The sequence below is a fragment of the Pseudopodoces humilis genome, chromosome 16, assembly GCF_049639895.1.
Source record: "Pseudopodoces humilis isolate 2021_Gansu_Grassland_sample_001 chromosome 16, ASM4963989v1, whole genome shotgun sequence".
Taxonomy (NCBI): Eukaryota; Metazoa; Chordata; class Aves; order Passeriformes; family Paridae; genus Pseudopodoces; species Pseudopodoces humilis.
In genome coordinates this window covers 15,040,489-15,055,854 of record NC_142215.1, presented here as the reverse complement: position 1 = coordinate 15,055,854, position 15,366 = coordinate 15,040,489, and the positions used below count along the sequence as shown (strand labels likewise).

The 15,366-nt window shown below is 42.2% G+C and overlaps 2 protein-coding genes across 5 annotated transcripts in view; both read left to right on the top strand.

Annotated features, from left to right (window-relative positions):
• The first annotated feature begins 2,699 nt into the window (after positions 1 to 2,699).
• MCEE (methylmalonyl-CoA epimerase) lies at positions 2,700 to 9,822 on the top strand. The gene is made up of 3 exons (XM_005521448.3): positions 2,700 to 2,787; positions 6,476 to 6,816; positions 8,391 to 9,822. Exons 1-3 carry the CDS (start codon positions 2,757 to 2,759, stop codon positions 8,541 to 8,543), a joined length of 525 nt encoding a protein of 174 aa, XP_005521505.1. The 5' UTR covers positions 2,700 to 2,756; the 3' UTR covers positions 8,544 to 9,822.
• Positions 9,823 to 14,409: 4,587 nt separating this feature from the next.
• APBA2 (amyloid beta precursor protein binding family A member 2) overlaps positions 14,410 to 15,366 on the top strand; it is an 88,593-nt gene continuing 87,636 nt past the window's right edge. For 2 of the 4 annotated variants that reach the window (XM_005521450.3, XM_005521449.3), the window contains exon 1: positions 14,657 to 14,772. The gene's annotated coding sequence lies outside the window, so the exon portion shown is untranslated. Of the gene's footprint in view, positions 14,547 to 14,656; positions 14,773 to 15,366 lie in introns of those variants that run through there. The other 2 variants (XM_088063043.1, XM_088063040.1) reach the window with 2 other exon arrangements.

The window sequence follows — 15,366 nt, the reverse complement described above, 5'->3', positions numbered from 1 at the left end:
GCCTGATCTTACCTGGTATATACAAGTTCAGGCTAGCCAGGCATGCACACACCCCTTCACCATCAGCACAGTGCTCTTCAACTCCCCTCTTATACCATGCAGTTACCTTAAAGTTTATTTTATAAAGACAAATTAAGGCCTACATCCACAGACCCTTGTGTTTCCAGTCACCCACACAGACTTTCTGCAACTTGATCCAAAACTGGGACTAACCTTTTAACTTCAGTACTGCTCCTGCCTCTGCTGCTTTTATGTTTCCTTCCTACCAAAAAATGAATTATTTTCAGTGCAGAGAAAAGAATGCCCTGCAACGCCACTTCTGTGTCCCCTCACTGTCACTTTGCACACTCCAAAAACCACGGTGTGGAGCAGGGCCCAGCCAGCAGAGCTGTGACTGTGACCGGTACCTGCAATTCTCTAAACATCAGAAACACACCTGACACACAACCTGGGCTGGAAATTGAAAGTGTCATATATTGGGACTTTCAAATAGCCATTTTGACCGCTGATTTTGATCTGCACTTTTAACTAATCACATTTAATCAGATTTGAAGTGGCACAAACGTTTATCTATTTAGGCTATGTGTCAGCAACTCGCATTGTGCTATGCCTGACACAACAAGAGTGCAGCATCAGCAGACAGCCTGCTCGCTCTCCTGAGTCTCTCTGGCACAATGCTTCATGACATCCTGGCCTGTATCAGGAATAGTTTGGCCAGCAGGACCAGGGAAGTGATTCTTCCCCTCTATTCCACCCTGATAAGGCCACACCTTGAGTTCTGGGCCCCTCAATTCAGGAAGGACATGGAGGTGCTGGAGCAAATCCAGAGAATGGCAACAGAATTGGAAAAGTAACTGGAGCACAAGTGAGATGAGGAGCGGCTGAGGGAGCTGGGGGGCCTCAGACTGGAGAAAAGGAGGCACTTGGTGTGACCTTATTGTCCTCTAGAACTCCCTACACCAGGAGGTGTAGCCAGGTGAGGGTTGGTCTCTTCTCCCAGGCAACAGTGACAGGTCAAGAGGACACAGCCTCAAGCTGTTCCAGGGGACATTTAGGCTGGACATCAGAATAAATTTCTACACAGAGGGGTGATTAGATACTTGAATGGGCTGCCTAGGGAAGTGGTGGAGTTACTGTTCCTGGAGGTGTTTAAGGGAAGTCTGGATGTGGTACTGCTTTGGTTTGGAAGACAGGTGTCTGCTTGGGAGGGCAGAAGTCTCCCTTGGAATGGAAATGTAGACTCTCTCCCTCGGAATTATCATAATTTTGAAATCAAGAGGCTCTCAGGCAGAGATCTGGGGATAGGAATAACAGTTCTTTACTAGTATGTATAACAAGGCAAACAAACAACAATAACTACAGCATTAGCAAGAAAACAGAACCAGGGACCCCGTGACAGCCTTATCGGCCGGGACGGGAAGGGATGGAGGAGAGGCTTTGCTTCACAAACCCCCTCGGGCTTATTCCTCCTGCAGGGCTCTGAGGAACACCCAGCTGGAAAGGCAGGGATGAGCAGAAATCCCGGGCCGGTGGCTGAGGTGGATCAGCAACTCTGTGGCGATACCTGGCACTGCCACGTCCCGGCAGGACAGGGGGTGCGAGGCCCACAAAAGAAGGAAGAAGAAGAAGAAGCTCCGTGTGGGTGATGGCGAATTCCCTTCTCTCCCCGCAACAGCTCCCAGCGAGTGTCCTGCTCTGAAGCTGAAGAAACCATCCAGCCCCCAGCTGCCCCCGCCCTCTCTTTTTTCCTGCCCTCCTTCCCCCCTGGGTGCAGCCGAACTCTTTGTGTTTCTCAAGCATCCACTGAGTACCAGCAATCAGGTTTCCCCGCAACTAATGGGTAAAAATTCCACAGGTGAGCCAGAACAAAAGGAAGGACACCTAACTCCCAACAGGCACTTAGAGCTCTGGTTTAGTTGACAAGGTCCTTTCAGTCATAGCTTGGCCTCAATGATCTCGGAGATCTTTTCGAACTGTTATAGATACCTATTATAATATTGGCTTTTCGCAAGTATTAAGATGAATAATATATGTATAATGTTAAAATGTATTACAGCTTTGCTGTAATAGTCTATATAATAGTCGATATAATATGTTCGAACTGTCTGCTTATTTAGGATAACATTCAATGAACAGGTAATGGGGACCCTGCTGATTATCAACACTCACTCTGTGGAAAGAGCGAGCCAAGGCCCAAATTAAAAAATTAGAAGAAGAGAATTAAAGTCACAAGCCAAGAAACATGCATGCTCTAAAAAGGTGAGCCCAAGGAGTGGTCATGCTGAACAGTTCCTGGAAAAGGCAAACTGGTTATTAGAAAAGTTTGAATATGCATAAAGTCTATGAATATGCATGAAGTTGATGCAGTAGAAATGGTCTATAAAGGGTGTTTCCAAAACACCAGGTGTGCTCTTGGCAGAGTGCCAAACACCCGGCCGTTTTAACCCTTTGCTTTATTGTCTTTGTCTCCTACTGTCTTTTTTATTAAACCTTTTAAAATTTACCAGAACAGTGAACGCCCTTTTTCACAAAACCCAGCTGATTTTGTGGGATCTGCTCAGAAAACTCCCTCGGCAAATGCTCCTTTCCCAGCTCTGCGCAGCGCCCAGCACGGCCCGAGGGAGGGCACGGCTGCAGCTCCAAGGGCGGGTAGTGCTGCCGGGCACGGCCCCTCGCCGTGACACGCCGCTGCCGACACGCCGCGCTGGAGCGCTGCCGGGGGGGCGGTGCTGCCCCGCTGCCGATCGGGCGGGGAGATGGCGGCGGTGCTGTGGCGCGGAGCGGCCGGTAACGCGGGGCGGTAACGCGGGGCTGTAACTGGGGGCTGTGACCCGGGCCGGTAACGCGGCCGGCAGCGGGAAGGGCGGCGGGAAGGCGGGCGGCGGCGGAGGGGCCGGCACGGGGCGGTGGCGGGTCTCGGTCCCTGCTCTGTCCTGCCGGATCTCCCCGTGAGAGCCTCGCAGGCCGAGCGAAACTACCTCTTCTGTAAAAAAAAACGGTCTCCCGATCCAACTGACGGACACATTAGCAACTGACATTAGGTGGCATAAGGTAAATTTACTGAGCAAACTCCAAACTTAAGGCGCAAGTAGGAGCTTGTAATTTTTCCAAGTGTGGTTTGGAGGTCAAACTTAAAATGATTTCATGATAATAACCTGTAGTGCTCACTCTGGTAGGGCGGGTTAAACAAACAATACCTAAGCCACACCATGTTATTTGGTAGCCACAGACCAATAGAAAAGTGAAGGAGAAGCTCGGTGCTGTCAGTGATTGATCAGTAGGATATTGGGAATGGAAACACCTTTGTATGACTGCACTTGGATGGAGGGAACCAGAGCTGCAGCACACTGAGACTGTTTCCATGAGCAGTGAAACCCCTTTGATTCCCAAAAGCCCCGTCCAGCACAGAGCAGAGCAGCACTGTGAGCCGAGTTAGCTTTCAGAGTTCCCAAGATGCTCACACCACCTTGAGATTGCTGGAGTTTAAGAATGACCACACTACCCCTTTCTCCATTTGATCCAGAGAGTGAACACACAGCCCCTGTGTGCCAGATTCCCAATGGTAACAGCATCTTCTCCATGCTTTGGGAGTCTCCACCTGAAATGAGTGACAAGATGCACTAACAGAGCAGTGCCCAGTGACAAGGTTCTTACTGCAACCCACTGTTGTAAAACCTTCCCACAGAAAACATGACCGAGTTCGGTTGGATTTGGCTTGTGTTTGATTCCTTAGTTTCCTTGATTAAGTCCATGAACACTGCTTCACATCAGAAGCAACAAACAAGCCTATGAATAAACATTTGAAGGGTGAGGATCTCAGTTTATGGGGTACTTCAGACTTGTTACTTCATAATCTGCTCAGTTAAAGAACGTAACCCTTACTTCGTACAACTGTATATTTAAACTCTGATGTGCATACTACTGGTAGATCAGTCAACCATCAATAGAATTATCCCCAAATAGATAAATTTAAAAATATTCTTCAAATGAAGCTGAAGAAGGCTATATACTATAAAACTAATTTTTTGATGTAGATGTATAAATACAAGTGTTTCTTTCCTAGGGTTTCAATCTGAAGTTTGCTGAAAAGCTTTCTTTTTCACTGCAGGGACATTTTTTGATTATTGGGTTAGAAGATTAGAATTTTAAGTAATCTATATAATTACTAATCTAGATAATGAAAGAAAAACACAAATGCTTTTTGTTTAATCTCAGTCAATTCAATTAAGGATTTAAAATTAATACTCTGTATGCATCTGACTAGAGCCTGGATAAATTCACAAGACTTCATAGAATAAATGCTTATATGAGTGAGCATTTAAGTATCTTTGACTTTACAAGAATCCTAGGAATATACTTCACTTTTTCAGTCTATTGTCTTCCTAGGAAACAAAAGGCATCAAATATTTCTGGGGCAGAACCCAGAAGAAGGACCATTTTCTATTATTTTTTCTAGTGCTGCAGAAATAGTTGAGTAACAAACAATTTGTGTCTTTGTCAATTTACTTGAAATAGAAAAAATACAAATTGAATTACAATAACTATGTAGTCATATGCCCTGTGTGAACTGCAGCAAGAACTATAGATGTCAGATGTAAAAGAATGGGAAAATTATTGCCTTTCCATTAGTAAAGACTCCTTGAAAAAAAGATCTACATTAGTAGTATTTCTATTGAACCACCGTCTATTAATATTTGGAAGAAAGAATAAAACAGTAAAAGGCTCTGGAAAACATAATAAATTATATAGTAAGGGATCCTTCTCTTTCAAAGGATTTTGCTTATTTAGAGAATACTGCCTTCCTCCAAGTGGAAAAATATCTCTTGCTTTAGCAAGAATTGAATAATGTCTTAAGAAATTACAGTACAAAACAGAGCTACTTCAGTAGAAGCTTAGGTGGGCAGGAAAGACTGTATAGCAGATGTTGGGGGGGTTGTTACTTTTTGTAACACATTTATTTACTCTGGTTAGCTGTTAAACTCTACACTAGTTAATTATCCATGCTTTTAATCATGCCACCTAGTTGCTGCATGTTTGTACCTCGTGCATTTTAGGCATTGCACAGTACTGCTCCCTCACAGAATTACTTGGTTCACCCTGATTCAGCTGCATGGACATGGCAAGTGCTTCTACAAAATAGTTTCTGCACAAGCATTTGAAAAAAAAGAATTTTTCTTTGTGTGGAAGTTTCTGGGGGATTTTTTTAACATGCAAAATGTTGAAAAGCAGTTGCTGTTGTATACCAGTATGATAGCCTAAAGGTAACAAGTGAAAGCATTGTCCAGAACTTCTGGCTGTGATGAAGGAGATGACAAGATGGACTGTGTGAAAGCCTGGCAAGAAATACTGCAGGGCAGTTACTTGCAGCACTGGACAAGTTTCTGGAAATACTTAATATAGGATGTTGATTCAGTACCATCAAAAGATTGTGAATAGACTTTTGTGACACTAAGCCCTTCCTGATATGCACATTGCATGCTGTAATTTTAAGTGTCAAATATATGCAAACATTTCTTCCTCTATCACAGCACCATGCTCAGAAAGGCTTAGGTTTAAGGATTTATCAGTTATCTTTTTGAAGAAGAATTAACTGGTAGCTGTAGAATCTTGAATTCCTGTGGAATGGTGGTTCTCAACTCCATATAGTGAAGCAAAGCTGATTTAATTAATTACAGCTATTACTGACCTTACAGAGCACCAAGAGCCTAGCCAGGCTATCTATCCTCAGTGTGTTTCAAAGCATCCAGAATCTCAGAGCATCACTGGCACAGTCTCTAAGCAGAATAGCACATTTGTGACTTTAAAGCAAAGGATGCCTCAAAGACTCCCAAAATGCTAAGATGCCTCCAGCTTGGCCTTGAGGCAGTGGGAGCTCTGACTTGGCCTAAAGCAAACAGGCATGGAATTAGAATGTGGCTTTTATGAATATATCCTTTAATCTAATTCTAATTTTGGTTCTAGAAACAACTGATACTATCACAATTTCTCCCCACCCCCAACCCCTCTAGATTCTAGTGCTGACAGATTAATTTTTAATGTAATCAATTTGTAAGTACCCTCAGTTTATATCTTTCTTTTTCTTCTCAACCTTTTTGTTTGTTTGCTAAAATTTTGAGATGTATAGGCAATCCTTATTTTTTTATTTTGTAAGAATCTCTGAAAATTTCAAAAGTCACTTTTAAGCACATTATTCTGTTGGCCTTTACAATTGGTCATGTTTTCCTCTTTGCACCAGGCATATGTAAGGATTTACACCAAATTTGAGTCAGCTTTGTGGGTTTTTTTAATTATTTTTTTAATACTTCTGAATATTTACTTGCTCTGAAAATGAGTGTTTCCTTGCTCTCAGTCTACCCTGAGCATTGCACAAGGGTGTGCCAATGATTTGGCAGCTCTGTGGGCGTTTATAGGGGAAAGAGCAGGCACTGAGACTTTCTCAAAAGCATTGTGTCAGTGATATTCACTTTTCTTTCAGGGCTTCTTAGCAGATTGCAGACTTCAGCTCCCACAGTACCAACTCTATCATCATCAAAGTCCTTTTCACAAAACATTCCAAACTGTTTATGGAAACTGGGCCGACTTAATCACGTGGCAATTGCAGTGCCTGATTTGGAGAAAGCTCAGTCCTTGTATAAAGATGTGTTAGGAGCCCAGGTGAGTGAGATTGTTGCTCTTCCTGAACATGGTGTCTACACTGTTTTTGTGGAGCTGGGAAATACCAAGCTGGAACTTCTACATCCATTAGGAGAGAAAAGTCCCATTGCAAGCTTCCTACAAAAAAACAAGACTGGAGGAATGCATCATATCTGCATTGAGGTATTTTAACAAAATATTTAATGTAATAAGATAGATAAATTAAAGTATACGTATTTTAATAGGATTGACCTGTGTCAAGAACTAACATAATAAGGCTGTCATATTTCTTCTCTCTTACACAAAGGAAAATTTAGACAGATGTTTTGATAGGCAACTTGTTTCAAAAAACATAAGTATTTTAGGAAGAAATTAAATTATTCCTGACCAGTTACAATGTAGTACCTGCAGTGAAAACCGTGGTGGACACACTAGAGTAAGAGAGCAATCCAAGCCTGGTACTCTCCTAACATGGATGCACCCAAAGGATTTCCACTGTTTACTGTCACTCATCCTTGGGGATGCAGGAATTCATTCCAGCTGAGCCCAGACTCAGTTCCTCTTCAGGCCATCTCTGCAGGACAGGAGCAGCAGCTGCTGTGGCTTTTCTGCTCAGGGAAAGAATGAGGGGGCCATGGCACATGTCACATGGAGCCTTTCTAGTTTAGATAATTTGACAGTCATTTCTTTTTGTTTTGCAGACTGGTAGTTGTGTGTAGGAAGAGCTGTAGTGAGTTTGGAATATTCATGAACAAAAATGCTGCAAATGGGTAGGAATTAGGTGATGTCTGCTCCTCTGAATTAAAGCTAGGAATTTCCTTCTTCCCTACAATGGCATCGGGAAAGTTTATTCACCAAATTATGTCCAGACACCTCAGTCTTGAAAAATAACAATATTATTTTAATTCTAGGTATTTTTTTATTATTGACAGTTAAATTTTCTAAATTGAATGTTAATATTATTATTTCAAAAAATGAATGCATTTAAGTTTTAGGAAAATTCAGATTTCATTGGATGACATGACATCAGAACTTCAGATCACAGCGTGCAGTATAGGCGTGTTTCTGTTATTTGCATATTTCCGTAGGAAACTCTACTGAAATACTGTATTAATGGCTGTTATTATAGTTAATTTCAATAGGAAGACCACATTTGGATATATTTTTGATAATTCCAAGCTCTTTTCATTAGGAAACTTTATAAGCCTTAACCTACTCAGAAGGAGAATATATAAATCTAAAAGGGACTTTTACCTTCTGTCCACTGCCCTCCCTTTTTACCAGCATTTAATGAGTCAGTGCTCTGTCATCACTTATAAAGGCAGGTATTTTTCTTTAGTTATTGAGAGCTAGATAGCAATATAATCTCCTTAGTAAAAGTAATGCAGAATTTAGAGTATTTATGGAGTCCTTATAAAGTAACAACAAAAAAAATCAATGGGCTTTGTGCATGAATAATTTTGGTTTATTAATTTCTTAAATATAGCACAATCTGTTTAAATGGTATTTTATAAAATCTTCGAATAACAAATGCAAACTTCTGTAGTATTTTTATTTTTAAGACTAGATGTTTTAAAATGGTTTTTAAAACATGTAAAATGGTTTTTAAAACATTTTAAAACCTAATTTATTTTCAGAATTATATTAGAACTTAGAAATAACATTTCAGTAAGGAATTACATTATTGCTTCTAAATGTAAAATCTGCATAATACAGTGCAATATGTTAATTTGTGTGAACTGTATCTTTTTTATAAGGTTGATGACATAAAAGCGGCTATGACAGAACTGAAGAAAAAAAAGATACGAATATTGAGTGAAGAGCCAAAAATAGGTGCACATGGCAAACCTGTGATTTTTCTTCACCCTAAAGATTGCCATGGAGTCCTTGTGGAACTTGAGCAAGCTTGAGCTGCAATATTCATAAATAAAACAATAGAAGAGTTGTGAAGTTCCTGAGCTGCTGCTGGGAATATTGATGTGGTATTCAGTCTTTACTAGTTCAGTGTAGTTCCCATGGATGAAGTACAGCTTTTGAGTACTGAAATAGTGCTACACATTTAGGGTCTTTGTTGTTGCTGATCTGATTTTCAGAATTAATATGTTGTCATTTCTTGAATTATCTGTAATTCTAAACACAAATACATGAGCTAAGTTACATATGTGCCATAATTTATCTTTTGTTGCCTGTTTGCAGCATGATTTTAGCTCTGTAGCCACAGAAACTGTACAGTTTCTAGGTCAAGCTACATTATTTTGCTCCACATTTCAGAGCAGAGACCCACTTCTCAGTGACAACAATACAGCTTAGACATTTTTGTTAGAAATGAAGGAAAACAAACGTGTTTTCTGTTTTCACCATTCACCATCTGTGCTTCACACTGATTGATTGGTTCATGCAATAAAAAAACATATATTATTGTATGAGTGTCTGCAACCAGTAAATAAGTTTTTCTTGGCATAACAATTACTGCTAAGGAAGTTACCATGCATAAATCATCATTTAGTTGTTTTACAAACTTTGTGGATATGCAGGCAATGCAAGAAGAGAACATGAAAATTATTTGCTTGACATACATTTCAGACTGTAATGCAGTTGTGACATCTTGGTTTTTTCATTTTTAGGGTTTTCTTAATATTTTTTCCCCAAGCTTTCTCCACAGAAGGACATATTGAAGAGACATAACAAGCAGTGATTAACCTTTTCACTTACTTTACAAATACAGTTTTCTTGTGCAGAAGCACTTAGAAAATCAGTGGCAAACATGCACCACCTAAATCTTGCTTCTGTACAAGGTTGTTAACATTAAAGACTGTGCCAGCATCCTGATGTCACAGGCTGCAGACACAGTTTTATTGACTTATTTATGGACAGACTTCACTTTATTTGTATATATTACCCAAGCAGTCTTTTCCCAATACTTTCTTTCATAAGTTTGTTTTGATATTTCAGTGTAGAAATAGAAGACTTGCTATTTCTTTAGTTTTCTTAAGCCTTAAAAAGTCATACTTTCCTAGCTTAACTAGAATCTGAATTTTAAATTTTCCTGCATCTCTGCATATACAGTAAAAACCTTCAGCTTGATGCAAGGATCATTTTTGTCTAAGCAACTTTTTACTTCGTGGAATTATTTGCAATGTGTGTCATGTTTGCAGCAACAAAATATAATGTTGACCTGAGATTTAAAAATGTTTTTAAAAGCATTGACACTTCCTCATAAATTTTGCTTCTGAAAAAACCTCTACAAAGCCATGACTTTTTTTTTTTAAGAAGATAGTTTTATACTCAAAATAAATACTCCTTCTGTCATATTTTAAGAAAAACACAGCCTTTCACGGGGTTCCTACATTTCATCAAATCACTGTTTACAGGGTAGTTTTTGATCTAAATTCAAAACTGTGTAAATTTAGAAATCCTAAGGCCTATGATGGAAATGCAGAATGATTTCATATTCCTGAAATATGATTCAGCCATTCTAGGAGACATTGTATGAGCTGCTTTTGTCTTTTCTTTCTGTCAAAGACAAGGAGGTACCTTTTCTGCAAAACCAGCATAGGAATGCCAATACTAAAAGCCTCACTGGTTAAGATAATTGAACAGAAGTCTTTAAACCAAATACCCTTAGTTTGGTGCAGCAGAAACAGTCCTCCCATGGTTCTTTCTCCATTTCTTTGTCCCGTCTGAAGGAGGTCGACTTTTGTGTATAACATCTGTCTATACACTCAGAGTAGTAGCTTGAGGTAGTGCTAGAGAACAGAGGTTTTTAAGTAAACAGCACTTGCTCCACCTGCTGATTGTGCTCCCTATCTTATTGGCAGAAAAGAGGCTTGTAATACTTATTAGCTAGTAACCAGCAATTTTCCTGACAGACTGATGTGGGGTTGCCCAGCTCTAAGTCAGCCTGATGTATATTATTCCTTGCATCTAAGTCGTGCCCCATCTCACTCACAGTTTATACCTTTCTTCTGACTACTCCTAACATGGAAGTCAAGAAAACAGTGACACACACACATGCATAACCCCAGCCCTGAAAAAGATAGTTTAGAGTTTAGGTCTGCAAATCAGTCAGTATCCAAAACTGGATCATGTTCTTACAACCTCGTATAATTTGATGGGGTCAGACCCCCTTACTTGTCTGAGTGTGCACTACAGGAGAGGAGAATTTCCCCTTCTGGAGCTGCAGACTTAATGAACAGCCAAGGGAGCTAGACAGCTACAGGATCTGAAGACAGCTACACCTGAGAGAAGTTTCCTGTCCATAAATTTAACTCGCTGATTCAGTAGGAGCAGAATCAGCCCCTATAAACTGTGTAGTCCTTCACCTTAAGGCAGGCAGCCTCCCCTGGTTGTTGTTCTGACTTACCAAGGGTTGGAACAGGACTTACGTATGTGGGCTTTACTCTTTGTCACTGCCATGATTGTAAGAGGGAAGTAACATCAAGAAAAACAGTGGAAATTCAGGGATGGAAACCGGGGAATGAGAGAACTGTGATTTGCTCCTTTCAGTGGAGGGACATTTAACAATGCACACACCCCTGTTGAACCATTATACAACTTCTGGGAAGAACAACAGTGATTCAAATAACTGGAGACTGATTATCTTGGAAGGGAATTAGGTTTTGACAGTGTTTCTTCTTTTTTGTTTTTTGTCTGTTTTTTATGGCTTTTTTAAAACAGAAAAATCTTCTTCTCTGATAATGTCAAGCTTCTCAGAAGACAGAGTGTTAATATTTTGCCAGTGAATTTTCTCATGCTTGTGCCATTTGTCAAGTGCGAGTTCCCTATTACAATCTCTCCATGTGCCTTTTTTCCCCTCTGAGCTGAAGCGTGTTCCTATTTTATGCTGCCTAAGGCAGACAAGACACATTTTTCTGGACTCCCATCAGCATTACTCAGGCAGCTAAAGAGCTCATAATTAAATGATGCAAAATACCTTTTTTTACTTCATCTCTGCAACCCTCAAATCACTCCTAGGTGGGAGGAGGTGAACCGGCTGCAGAACGAATCCCTTTCCTTATGATGAGACAAACCTAGAAGCAAATTTAAAAAGCTGAGAAAATAACTAACTGCGTGCTTTTTAAAAGCTAACCTTACAGTTTTGCAGTTCTGCAAAAACTCCATTCCTGTCACGCTTATTCTGCAGTTAATGCACCCGAATTTCATTCTGAATTCTGTTGCTTTCATTATTACCATAGCAAGCTGAAGTCTCAGAAAGACCATGAACATGGAGATGTTTATATTATCTGATTGAGGTAGTTACAGTATGAGCTTTGAATGATATCTTTGGCCCTTCATTTGGTCCTTACAAGGACTTCTTCCTGTAGTGATGTGACATGGGTTTGTTGGACATAAGAACCCTTAATTAAGAGAAAAATTCAGAATTAATTGTTTCAATACTCAGTTCTTTTACCAAAGCAGTTGTCATGTTGGCCAAATTATGCGGCTGTCAAACAGAATAAGATCATCAAGTTCAACTAATTAATTATTGTGAAAATGGAAACTAACAACAATGTATAAATTAAGCATTTTCGAAGCACTTTGAACAAATTATGAAATAAATATTTATTTCATATTTATGAAATAAATATTTAAATATTTAAATATTTAGGGATGTTTGTATACTGTATAATCCTTAAATATCTATAAAATCATGTTGATTTTAATGTTCATTTGCACTGTCTTGTATATTGTTAAAAAGCATTGCTAACTGCAAAGTTCGTAGCATAGATTCACAAATGAAAAAGAGTTCTCTGATACATTTAAAAGTAATGATACATTTTGAAGCATTTAATGACTCTTGTAGATCCAATCTAAAGTGGCCTTTCAACTGTTACTGCTAACACAAAAACAGCAAATAGGTACGAAAATCTTCTATGAAGTAGATCTTTAATGAAGATGTTTGCTTATTTTTAACATAATTTTTTTTGGTAATAAAGACAGGTTCAAAACATGATTTTAAGATCTGAAGTAATTTGTAACTGCAGGTACCCTGAAAGCATATGTGCTGATGCACCATTTGCATTAAATAACAGGAATATCCAACTCTGCACCCATGGCTGGCTTTTATGGAAATCATTATTTCCAGAAATTGAAGAGTAAGAGAGGTACATTCATGGACTGGTATCATGCACCCTATTTTTACCTTCCATTTTGGTATGTAATTTTCTGTAATAACCATCTGTCTGAGTTGCTGTCTCCTCTGACATGGAGGGAGAATGCTTGTTAGAAACTTAAATTTAAAAAAGTTAAAAAATATATCCCACTCCCTTTGGGACTTCTGAAGTCTTTGAGAGGTCAGTTGTGGTACAATACTCACAGCTGCAGTAACTTCAAGAAGAAAACACCAGCCCTATTGGCCTGGAAATACTGCTTTTAGTATGTTGATAAAGTGAGACTTAGTTATGTATATGAGGCTGTTTCATCAAAAAAAAAAAAAAAAAAAAAATTTGAGAATTAATACTATGAATTAAAACATCATTTGCCAAATGTTTAAACAACCTGTCTACAGATCATATCTGCAGATACACTGCACTTCTGTGTAAAACATACATGCATTACATTTCGGGTAATGTTTTGAGTTTTTAGTATGTTCAAAAGAAAACCAAAATCAGTCAAGCAATTGGGATGTAGAAAGGGACAGATGGGAAAAGTCATCATAGAAAACCATGACAGAAAATAGACTCTTAGTAGCAAATGGAGGGTCTTAACAAAAATCCTAACAAGTAAACTAAAAACTAACTCCCCAAAAAAGAGTGTTTCCATGAAGGGCCTTTGCATGGACATGGAATGTGCCTTAATGCTAACAGCTGGGGTATGGCTGCCCCAGGGCAAATAAACACACACCATGCTGAACACACAGCTATTACAGTAAGCACTGATACCTAGCTGATTGCAATGCAGTATAAATTACATTAGGACAGCTTTTCACTTTTTCTATAGTGAGAAAGATTAGTTATTATCTCAAATTTGCATAATTGTGAGCAAAGCCTGTCTTAATTGTCTGAAGATACGCATTTTTTATATACAAAGTAGTCACTATGAGTAGCTGCCGTAGAAAGATCTAGAGGTTTCTAATAAAAGGCCTGAGGAACCAACTGTGTTTATCATTCACCATGAGAAATGTTCTTGGAGAAACCCTCTTCAGTGAACTTCTAAATAGTACACATTGAATCCTACGTTTTTAAATTTTAGGGGTGGATCTATGTATTATTTGTACAAGGGCACAAAAATCATGATTTGTTGTCATATATCTGTATGATGGAACATGAGCGAGTCCAGTGCTGTCCCCTGCTGTAATGTGCAAACTTTGGATGTTTGGATTTTTGTTGCACTGGAGCACCTCAAGCAACAGGGAAAGGTGAGGTCATTACCTGGCAGGTGACTACATGGCATTCAGGAATGTAATTCGCAGAGGGATGCTGTGAAGACTCACAGAAAACACCCTCAGCTGCACCAAAGGAGGTCCCTGGGGATACAGAGTGGCCTTGCCGAGTGTCAGAGCGGGATGCGGGCGTCCAGCAAACATCGCTGTCGGCAGTGCTGCTCAGGGGCTCGGGAGGGGAGCTGGGGCCGGGGGCCGCGGCCTGCTCTTCCCAGAGCCTCTGGACACAATCTCTGAACCACACAACTGTTCGGGCTCGGAGGCAGGGTCACCTGGAGCAGGTTACACGGGAACGCGTCCACGTGGGTTCGGAAGGTCTTCAGAGACGTAGTCGCCACACCCTCCCTGGGCAGATCTTCCAGGGCTCTGCCACCCTCAGCGTGAAGAAGTTCTCCCTCATACTGAGGTGAAACTTATGTTTCAGTTTATGGCCATTGCTCCTCGTCCTGTCGCCGGACACAGCTGACGAGTGTGGCACACGGGGAGCTGGCACAGTGCCCGGCCTCTCGGTCTGGAGGTGGATGGCGGACAGGTCAGTGTGTCCCGCCGAGCCCCCGGGTTGTGCGGGCCCGGGGCCGCCCCCGCTCCCCCGGGGCCGTGAGGCGGCGCGGGCGCTATGCGCCATGCAGGTTCCCGGGCGCTGGCGCAGGCAGGTTCCCGGGCGGGCCCACCGCGGTGTGCGGCGCTCAGCAGCCACACAAAAGAGCGGCTGCGGCTGCGGCTGCCCCGCTGCCCGGGACCGGCCCCGCCGCTGCAAGGTAAGGGCTGGGGGCGCAGGGTGGGAGGCTGGCTGACCGACCGACAGACCTACTGACCGCCGGCCGGGGTCGTCGCGGGCCCCGGCGGCTCCGTCGTGGGTGGGGCGGCAGCATCCCGCGGGTCCCCTCAGGGAAGCGGGGAGCCCCCGGGCGCGCCCCCGCCCCGCGCCAACACGGACGGTGCTCCCTTCAGATCGGGGCTGGGGGCTGCTCTCCCCGCGAGCGGCTGCCCCCGCCTCATCCTATCCCCATCCTCATCCCATCCCCATCCCCGTCCCCATCCCCTGGCAACCGAGCTGCCCGCAAGCGGACGGGGAGCCAGGGTGAAGGGAAGCCCCTGCGGCATGGCGGAGCGGCCGGCGCTGTCGCGATCGGCGGCGCGGGGCTCCGGCACCGGGGGCTGCTGCACGCCCGCTTGTCCCCGCTGTGCCCGGGGAGGCGCCGCCACCGCCCCCCGCCAAGCGAGGGAGAACCGACGGCGATCTCCCGGGCCGGGCTGCGGCTCCGCTCGGCTCCTCCGGGGCTGGGCTGCGGCTCCGCTCGGGTCCCCCGGGACGGTGCCAGCTCCGAGTCCGGCCCGGCCGCCTCAGCCCT

Bases quoted from the DNA above. Each gene is read 5' to 3' on its own strand.
- MCEE (XM_005521448.3), top strand. From the start codon at position 2,757: ATGGCGGCGGTGCTGTGGCGCGGAGCGGCCG. The intron at 2,788-6,475 runs GTAACGCGGGGC...CTTTTCTTTCAG, and splicing joins GCTGTGGCGCGGAGCGGCCG to GGCTTCTTAGCAGATTGCAG. The intron at 6,817-8,390 runs GTATTTTAACAA...CTTTTTTATAAG, and splicing joins TGCATCATATCTGCATTGAG to GTTGATGACATAAAAGCGGC.